Below are 10,039 nucleotides of genomic sequence, written 5' to 3'. Positions count from 1 at the left end.
CTCCTTTTGATTCCTTACTTAACACGATTTTCTTTAAATACAGTGATAGAATTAATCTGCTGGCCTATGTAAGAAAGAAAGAAAGAAAGAAAGAAAGAAAGAAAGAAAGAAAGAAAGAAAGAAAGAAAGAAAGAAAGAAAGAAAGAAAGAAAGAAAGAAAGACGACTGTGGAAATCATATATATTTTTTTAACAAAAAGCATTGATCATACCTTAGTTTTTCTTACAGATGTAGGGAGAAATAATAATGCCTGTTTGGACAGAAGCAGCAAAAATCAGCAGGAATATAAAAACCCAGTTTATTCAAAATACCTACATCAAATTAACCTCTCTTTGAGGCTACTCATAAGAAAAATTGAACAAAATGTAGAACTTCTTTCTTCATAATATCTCTCTCTACCATTTTAGGCAACCAGAGAATAGTCATATCTACTATTTTGTTTCTTTAAATTTCCTGCCTTAATTTACCAACCTAAAATATCATTTAACCTTTGAAAGCTAATCCTATAAAATAAAATATTTATTTTAAAGAAATTCCTTCACAGGCCTTCTGTAACATTCCATTCAGCAATCTCACCAAAAGATCCATTGGGAGATGAAAATGTTGATGGCAGGATTATCGATCTGACCACTCAGGAGTCCAGTCTCATCACCTGTTTGTTTTTTAATTTTTAATTTCAGCATTCTCTCCCCAAGGGAAGCCCAGTTGTGAAGTTATATCAAAACTGGGGTAAGAGGAAAGTCTATGGAAGGCAAAACCATCTAAGAACTTTTTCGAGTATCATTTGATAAGGGAGAGTATCACATCGGCTTAAGTTTCCAGCGTAAAATATTTTTGTTGATAGTCCAACATCAACAAGTCACAGTCATGTCCCTAAGATGAAGAGCACAGAGAGAGAGAGAGAGAGAGAGAGAGAGAGAGACAGAGAGACAGAGAGACAGAGAGAGAGAGAGAGAGAGAGAGAAATTGAACCAGCAAAGGATAAAGCAAGGGAGGAAAGATAGTTTGGGGAAGAGATAAAGCAGATCAACTGAAAGGCTGGGTTCAGCCATAGCCCTGTTCCGGTCTCTAGAGGGTGGACTGATATAAACTGGCCTGACCTCTGGGTCAACAACTAGTTTAACTCTACCTTGATCTGCAAGCCTGGAAGCTTGTCCCTTGGTTCAAAGTGAGATCCAGCCTTTGGCTTTATTTGAGTGAGCCTTCAGGCACGGTTAAAACGTTCTTTACCACAGACAAAGCAGAGAGAAATCACAGTTTTGCACCTTATCTTCTGTCCTCTGAAGAGGATGTTCATCTCCCAAAAGGAATACTGCCCACCCTCCACAAAGTAAATCTAGAAATACTCTCAGTAACCATCAAAACAAAATAAACCAGAGCTAGAAGGGGGACGAGGAGGGGATGAAGAAAAGTGAAAGTTTGTAATCTGTCCCCCCTCAACTAACCCAAAGAAACCTTTCAGAAATATCTCTTCTTGTCATTAACCACTTCTTAAATCAAATGGGATTCTGTATGCAATGCAAGTTATATTACAAATGTACCAAGCAGCTTTCCTCTTACCTGCCACTACATTTAACTCCTTCAGAACCGTTTTCTCCGAATCCCTCAGCATTGCAACTTTCAATAAAAAAGAAACAACACTTAAACTGTGTTCTGCATATTATTCCTAGGAAGAAAGTGACAGAAAGAGACTATTTTACTTTTCAAAACCATTATTTAGAGCTATAGCATACCAAAAAATAGGGCTAACTTGCTTGCCTAAAACCATAGGGAATGGATGGCTCAAGTACCTACATAGAAAACAGGATTAAGGCAGTCTTCTCCTTAGGAACAAATTGCATTATTCTAAAATATTGTACCCCTAATTGTTTTTTCTTCTGGATTTACAATATTCATAGTATTCTGTATTTTCACTTCAGTTTCTATGGATAATAATGACTTTACAGAAATTTCATTGGAAAATTTTCAGGTCCAGATGTACACCAAGACTGAACTTGGCGGGGAGAGAATGCAAAGAGAAAGAAAGAAGCTAAACTTAGAAGAATCTGAACACACTAACTTTTTATTCAATTTGATTCAAAATAATAATATTAATCTAATAATGAAATAGTTTGATATAACATCAGTCAACATTTAAAGTATTTTATGTTTCAAAGTATGGCTCAAGGAACACTCATTGCTTAAATGCACTTAGACATAACAAGACAATATTTTTTTATTGGCATCATTGACACCTATGAACAATAGCCTAGTAAATAGATTAAGGTTTAACCTTCCTTTTCTTTGGTGGCTGTTTAGAGACTTTAAAAGAACAGATAACTCATTTCAGCAGGAATCTACTACTGATATTTACTTCTACATAATCTTTAGCTAAGACATGGAATGCCAAAAACAAGCTTTTGTTCGCTTGACCTCCTCCACCCCCTAACAACAAAAGTTATCCCCAAACCCATGTTTTTATTTTAGATGTATTGATCTTCCAATGTAAGGCTTGGCCTTTTAAATACCAAATACAATCAATGGCCAATAACCTGACTCCTTCTGGAAAGAAGAAAGCAGAACAGGGAAATTTCTTTGAATTGTTTGGTGACTTAGTACAAATTTTAAGAGGTCAGTAAATCCTGATGCTTTGAGCTAAATCTACTGGTAAATAATTAATGACATTTCTTAGACACTATAATCTTAATCTTGGTAAATAGAGAAACACAGCTTTGCCAAATAGATCATTCCATCTAAGTAATATCTTAAAGGCAATTATTTAAATATTCCTACAAAAACAGGGTTATACTTTGCTTAAATTAGACATTTAACTGAGATAAAATGCAAATGTCCATATTTTTAAAAGAAAAAAAATACAAATTAACTGGCCTAGTCTTTTATCTGAGTTTATTAATACCATTTAAAATATTACAAATAAATCAATTACATCTCATGCATTTAAAATGCAAGTCTAAAATGTTCCAGAGAAAGGCTTTTCATTTCAATGTGAAATATCCAAATTATTTCAACATTACAATGAGCAATTAGTTTGCAAAATCTGCAAACATTTAAATGTAGTGTCAGGAGTGTTTATTAACAGTTAACAATATTACCTTCAGGAAATACACAAAGGCCAAAGTTAGTTGAGTTTCACTTGGACAATTTATTTAATACATGGGTTTTGGCAGACCCAGTTATTATGAAATATAGGAGAACTCTCACTTTAACTATGCCTGAACTGCCAGCAAATGCAAATAAGTACATGCTCCATTAAATTAAATGTCATCCCACATTTATCAAATATTGTCGTAGTTACAGTTTGATACCTATCTAAATTCATATTCGAGCAAAACTAAGCCCCGAAAGTGCGTTTGTGGCTCTGCACCTCCAGAAGTGAGTTCAAAATACCTGCAGCTCTTCAGCACTGCCACAATAACTCTTAATATTTTTTGTGACAAAATCAACTTTACTTCAATATATTTTCAAATATTTACTGGAAGTAATGTACAAGAAAAATACTATACAAAATCGTCTCCTGGACAGCTGCACCTCACACCCATACACTGGTGGAGTTATAATTAATTGGTAACTAATCTAGAACGATTCTCCAGTTGTACAAACCATTAGGTTCAGATATATTTTACAAAGGTTTTTTTTTTTCCTATTTTCCCTCTTTTGGCATTTAAACTACAGCCTCGTCTTAAATAAACGATAGCTTCTTCACGTGTTTATAAGTTTAAATCACACACAAAAAAGTTTAACCCTAAGAATCTTGAATGAATTCCAAGAATTTACAGAAATGGGTACAATACAAATTGATGGCTGGACTACCAAAAAAAGATTGGGAGATTATGCTCAGGAGCGGTGAAAAACGAGGTAGAAAAGGACAAACACGGAGATAGTTAATCTGGTCTCACCGGAAAGGGGTATTTTTGCATAAGAAAAAGACACCTACCCTCACCCCACCCCCACCCCATAAGTTAAGTTAATGCAATCAAAATAACTTTGGGATCGATATTAGCAGTTTCGAGAGAAAGACTTGCTCACTGCTTAGAGGAAAAACTATCTAGAAGGGAAACGAAGTGGAAGAATGCTGTCATTTTTTTCTTTAGTTTTTTAGTTAAAAAAAAAAAATGTTATAAAGATGAAAGAAGGCTGCTGCAGCGATTCGCCAAGACTGCCCTTAGCTGAAACTTGAATCGGTTCCACCTCAGGGAACAAAGGAAAGGAGGCAGAGCTGACGTTGGGAGAGCTAACTCCGCAAACTTCGGGTCTTGGTGCCGCCAGATCGGCACCCCGACGCAGTTGCAACAGCTCTGCGCAAGGAGGGCAGCGGCACGCAGCGGCCAGGCTGGACTCTCAGATGCCGAGCCCCCTGATACTGAGGTTCCGGAACACAGTGAGCGGCTGCCCCAGTGGGAATGCCCTGTCCGGGCCTCCTGCCTTGCCCTCCCCACGGCGTCGCTCCACCGTGCTCAGCGGAGTTGTTCCCGCTCGTGCATAGGCCCCCGGTCTCCCAGGCACTATGCTCGTCCAGCTCTACCTCCAGCGGCCGTTTCCCTCTAAAAGATATGCCCGTCACAACCTGGGGATGGCAGAGAGAGGACGAGGAGAGGATGAGAAATAAAGACCCGGCGGTTACGGCTTCACGGGGTTCTGACAGTGTTACCTGGTGGAGTGGGAAAGCCAGGGCCCAGGAGAGCGTGTTACTTACATGTCCATATGCCCTTTACAAAGTAAAGTCACAGAATGAGTTAAGTGAGAGAGAAAGAGACAGAAAGTGCGAGCAGGATGCAGTGGAGAGAGGCTGGAACAGAGGCTGGGGCAGACGGGGCCCAAGCGGACCGGGACGGGAGGGGGTCGAGGAGATGGGCAGCCACGGAATGGGCGTCACTCTAGGCCATTGCGGTGCCCGGGCTCCGGGGGCTGCAGCAACTCCGGGGAGTGGCAGGGCGGGCTGCCAGCGGCACTGTGCTCGCTGTCGGTGTCGCTGCCTTTCTTGCCGCCGCTACCCGAACCGGCCGAGCCGCCGCCGCCACCGCCGCTGTGCGTCTTCACGTGCTTGCTGAGGTGGTCGCTGCGCATGAAGCGTTTGTTGCAGACAGGACAGGCGAAGCGCTTCTCACCGGTATGGGTCCTCAGGTGCCGCTGCAGCTCATCGGAGCGCGTGAAGCGCTTGCCGCAGAAGAGCCAGTTGCACACGAAGGGCCGCTCGCCCGTGTGCCAGCGCAGGTGCGCCTTGAGGTGCGACGTCTTGCCGTACACCTTCCCGCAGCCTGGTATGTGGCAGCTGTGCAGGCCCTTGCGCCGCAGGCTGGCACCGGCCGGGCCCAGCCGCTCCGCCTCCTGGCAATTGGGGCAGTCGCAGGTGGCGCGACCCGAGTAGCGGCGTGCGGAGGAGCGCGGAGAGCCCCCCAGCGGCGCCGACGGCCCAGCGCTCAGCATAGAGCTCCCAGCGCCGGCCAGCGGCGACGGGGCCGAGTCCGGGTAGGAGCCAGGCAGCACTGGCTTGAAGCCGTCCATGAGGTGCTGCCCGGCGGGGCTAAGCAGGTGCGAGGAGGCGCCGCTGCTGAAGGCTGAGTGGCTCAGGCCCGAGTAATCCGAGTTGTAGCCTCCGAGCGGCGAGTGCAGCGAGGTTTGGAGCCCCCCGGCGGCAGGGTGCAGCGAGCCGGGCAGCGCCGCCGCGCCATTCGGGTTCTGCACGTCGATCCAGCCGGCGCCCACGTCCCACCAGCTGGAGGCGCCGGCCGAGCCCACGTCGCCGGCGGCTCCCAGGCCCGGGTGCGAGGGCTTGAACCACGACTCGTATGGGTGCGCCATGCCCACGCGCGGGTAGATGCCCTGCAGCCCGTCCACCGAGGTGTGCACCTTGGAAATGAACACAGGCTGATGGGAGCCGTCCTGCGAGTGCGCCGAGGAGCCGCCGCCGCCGCCGCCGCCCCCTCCGCCGCTACCCCCTGATACACCAGGGGCCTGGAACACCGAGTAGTCGTTTGCGAAGGGCGAGCTAGAGGCGGCGGCGGCGGCGGCGGCGGCCGCGGCCGCGGCACTGCTGGAGGTTAGTGAGAAGGCGCTGGAGCCCGGCGAGCCGCCGCAGCTGAACGAGTCGGACACCAGGGCCGCGGCCGCCGCCGCGGCCGCCGCGGCTGCCGCCGCCGCCGAGGACGTACCGCCGTTCCGGGAGGCCCCCGACACGCCGAAACTCGAGAGACTGGAACCCACTACGTTGCAGCTGCCGGAGGAGGAGGACGAGGAACGTTTCCACGGGTGGAAGCCTTTGCCGAAGGAAGAAGAGCTGTCCGAGAGGGAGGAGGGAGACGGGCTGGGGCTGCCGATCTTATTACAGGTAGCAGCAAGCATGGCCAGAGGAGTGGATCCCAACCTCGGTTCTTCCTGCGAGAAGGAGGAGAGGAGAATGGGTGGGGGAGGGGGAAGTGGGCAAAAGGCCGGTGGGGGAGGGAGGAAAGAAATGTGCATCAGTCCTCCGGAAGCCTCCAAAACGCCCCACGGCACCCCATCTCTCATTGCGGCGCGCCGCCACCAACTCACCTGGCTCCCCCAACAGCCCTGGCGCCCGGCTGCTTCCTACTCTACGGGAGGGGACAAGTTTGGCTGCCGGCATCCGATTCGGGAGCAAAGCGCCATGCTAAAGAAGAGTTTGACAAGTATTCTCACCTAAAACAACACTCGTGCACACAAGGCCCCAGTCACCTCGAAACAAACAAGCAAGCAAAAAGTCCAGATTGGGGAGAAAGGAAGTTTCCTCTGCCGAGAAGCCTGGGGGAAAACCATTGGATTGCTTTTAAGAGGGCTCCCCCTGTAATCCAGAGAGACCTTTGAAAATCCTGTTCCGGTCCCCAGAAACCCATGCTGGGTCGCTTCTCCCAGGCCAAAAGAGGTCAAACTAGAGGGCTTGCTCGCTTGTCCTGCTTTCCTTTTTATTTGCTTAAAAAAAAAAAAATTTTAAAAAAAACTACAATAGTAAAGAGAGAGAGAGAGAGACGGGTTCAACGTACCTGCAAGACAAGGCGGGCTGCGGTATTTTTTAAGGGGAAGAGGGAAAATCTGCAGTTTGCTCAAGGAGGAAAAACTTGCTCTCTTTACCCCCGAAATCGTCGCGTATAAAATGGGCCGGGCGCACGTCTCCGAGGGGCAGGGAGCGGCCGGGCGCTGCGAGGTGGCTTGTCTAAATGCCCTTCGAACCTTTTCCTGCGCTGAAAAAAAGTGACTCTGCCCCCCTCTCCCCCTCTTTCTTTTCTCCAAACTCACTTGTATTTAAAGGAAAAAAAAAAAAAAAGCTCTCAATAGAGACTGATAGCCCGTGGCCTGGCCGGGGCGACTTTAACCCCCTCCGATCGGCAATAAAAGGAAACTAATTAAACCAGCAAGAGAAAATCCTGAGACTCACCCCTAGAAGTGAAGTTGCCATCACACAAAAGTGCCCTCCTCCTCTCAGAGGATCTTTTTTATATTGATAAATCAGAGGCAGTGTTTTTTTTAGAGGTGTGCAATACAATGATCAGTTCCGCCCATTCCACCACAATTGTAGCTCCCTCTCCGGCTTTGAAGTGCCGCGGAGGCGCGGCCAGCCAATCTGCGGCCTCGCCGGGCCGCGCCGCGCGCGCGCCGTGAGGTCATCGGCGCCGCCGCGGGCCGCCGCGGGGGGGTGGGGAGCGAGAGCGGGAGGGGCGCGAGTGGCTGCGCGTGTTACAAGGCGTGTGTGTGAGTGTGTAACAATGTAACTGTGTGACCAAGCTGAGAGGGAGAAGACAGTGCAGACCGGGGGCGGGGGTAAGGGGTAGTGGATGTGAGTGTAGCAGGGACACTGTGGCGGAGGGGGAGGAGGGCAGACAGTGCTGAGAAGAGAGAGGGTGTTATGGGTGACAATATAACCATGTGTGACAGGAGGGTAGAGGGACAGATCAGTAAAGTGTTGGGGAAGGGTGTGAGTGTACTCTTGTGTAACTGTGAGTGAAGGACAGGGCAGTAAAGTGTGGGGAGAAGGTGGTGTGAGTGTGCTCGGTGTAGGGGTAAAGGGAGGAATATTAATATGTGGTTTGCGCGTGTGAAAGAGGAGGGAGGGTGGATGAGTATGTGTGCGGGAGAGGAAGTGAGGGAGAAGGCTGTGTGAATGTGTGCGAGAGAGAGAAGAGGGTGGTGTGTGTGCGTGTGTGTGCAACAAAGCTGGGGTGGAGAATAGGAACGGTGCAGGAAAGTGTACCTACACAGAAAGAGATTGACGATCTGAAGAGTGAAACTGACCGCGAAGTTGAGTGAGACTGAGTAAATAAATACTCAACAAACGCTATCTTGTCGCCAACTGCCTCTGATTCCTTGTACCTAAAGTCTTGAGTGATTTTTTTTTTCTTCTTGGACACTGTCACCACATTTTTGAAGGAAATTATATGACTACCTATCTTTATACTTTCACAGCCCTACAACGGAAGGGTAGAATCTTAGGGTAACTAAGGAGTATTTTTAGGGGTGAGTTAGGGCTTGTGTGCGCCTGCGTTGTTACTTTGATTCGGTGGCTTTTTTTTTTTTTTTTTTTTTTTAAATCTCCTGAGAGGGGAATCTGCTTTGGAAGTGCAAGTTTCACTCTAGGGAAAGGGCGTGTTTGTCCCGCGAGGAAGAGTAAATTTCAATACAAAAGGATTAGATAGAGATGGGAATGGGAGAGTATTGTTTTTTTCCTTTGGGTGAAAAAATGAGGAACGTTTTATGGAATTTAGAAATTTTTACAGGAAACCTCGCTGACACTATCTGAGAAAAAAATTAAGATTTTGACTGAAATTTCTGGGTTTTATTTATTAGAGCATAGAGAACCCTTTTCGCAAATCTACCACATGTATGGAGAGGTCTGTGTCTAATGGCGTTTGGGTCTGAGAGCTATGAGTATGTGTGCATGTTAATAGATACACTTAAGTCGAATTTGGTGGGTTTTAGAACCTGCTTTCCATTTGTGTTATTAGTTGCCTTCAGAAATATCATTACAATTTTACTGCCACCACGAGGGAACAACTTAAACCACGTAAATACCACAACACTGTAGCAAGGGAGTTCACAGCCTTTTGAGCACCACTGAATATTTGTGCTTTTTGAAAAGTAATTCATAGTTTTAAGCAGTTTAGCAATGCTCTAAGAAATCTAATTTTTAAGGCAGAATTGATTAAAATGTTCCCAGCTGGAAGAAATGTCTTTTTTGACTGGGGAAACTATTGTATTGTTTTTGGACCCTCCTCAAGTGCATCAAGAGCGTCTGGAGATGTTTAAAAAAGAAAAAAAATTCTTCTTGGGTTTACTAAACTCCAAAGTCAGGTTGTATCATTTGTGTAAGTTTCACTGAGCATGGTTGAGGCTGATGTTTGTCCTGTGAGAGTGTGTGTTTCTGACCCCTTTTTAACAGTGTTGGGATATTGACTGTACATCATATCTATTGATTAAGGGGGTAAGGTACATTCTCATACTTTGAAGTAAGTGTGAAGTAAATTAATGAACTGCTTTCTTTCTCTGAAGGCTGACGCTTACCATAAATGTCGTGTTTCTCCCTGCAAGCCACTCTGAATGATTTTAGCGTGTTGAGAAGGCGTGACAGGCCAGCCCAGAAGGAGGAAGGGGTGGGGGAAGGAGGGAACTCCGTTTAACAAATAAAAGAGAATTAACTTCATTGCTTTGGTCTCTTTCTATAATGATATTCATTTTAAGGACCTAATACACAGTTGTTTAAATTTGGGGGTTAATTCTAATCAATGCCATCATCCTCAAAGGTGGAGGGAAAAAAAGCTTTGAAAGAAGACTCCCTTCTTTAAGTAGTTATTTATTTTATCTCCTATCTTCTAGAAAGAAGTGAGGCAAGACTATTAAAAAGTTAAATAAGTGCTGATTCTGAGAGTAAATAGAAGCATTAACCACTGTTTCCTCAAAAAATGCTAGGAATAAGAACAACTTAGCATCATGTGATTACAATTTTGAGCTCCCTACTTCTAAAAATTTTTTTATTTGTATAAATTCACTTTAGAATCATATGTAATTCTTCCCATGACAATGGGTGACAACATTG

General features: G+C 45.8%; 1 protein-coding gene across 2 annotated transcripts; it reads right to left on the bottom strand.

The window, feature by feature from the left end:
• Positions 1 to 2,190: 2,190 nt before the first annotated feature.
• Positions 2,191 to 7,512, bottom strand: SP8 (Sp8 transcription factor). 2 transcript variants are annotated; one of them, XM_058724864.1, is made up of 2 exons: positions 7,388 to 7,512; positions 2,191 to 6,372 (listed from the first exon to the last, which is right to left on the bottom strand). In XM_058724864.1, the coding sequence occupies exons 1-2, from the start codon at positions 7,406 to 7,408 to the stop codon at positions 4,870 to 4,872; spliced, it is 1,524 nt and encodes a 507-aa protein (XP_058580847.1). In that variant the 5' UTR covers positions 7,409 to 7,512; the 3' UTR covers positions 2,191 to 4,869. The 2 variants fall into 2 exon arrangements, with proteins under 2 accessions (XP_058580847.1, XP_058580848.1); XM_058724865.1 differs by lacking the exon at positions 7,388 to 7,512 and adding an exon at positions 6,996 to 7,214.
• Positions 7,513 to 10,039: the final 2,527 nt, after the last annotated feature.

This window comes from Neofelis nebulosa, chromosome 4, assembly GCF_028018385.1.
Source record: "Neofelis nebulosa isolate mNeoNeb1 chromosome 4, mNeoNeb1.pri, whole genome shotgun sequence".
NCBI lineage: Eukaryota > Metazoa > Chordata > Mammalia > Carnivora > Felidae > Neofelis > Neofelis nebulosa.
This window is presented reverse-complemented; position numbering and strand designations above follow the sequence as displayed.

Coding starts and splice junctions, on each gene's coding strand:
- SP8 (XM_058724864.1), bottom strand. CDS start 7,408: ATGGCAACTTCACTTCTAGGG. Junction 6,373..7,387: donor TGGCAACTTCACTTCTAGGG/GTGAGTCTCAGG, acceptor TCCTTCTCGCAG/GAAGAACCGAGGTTGGGATC.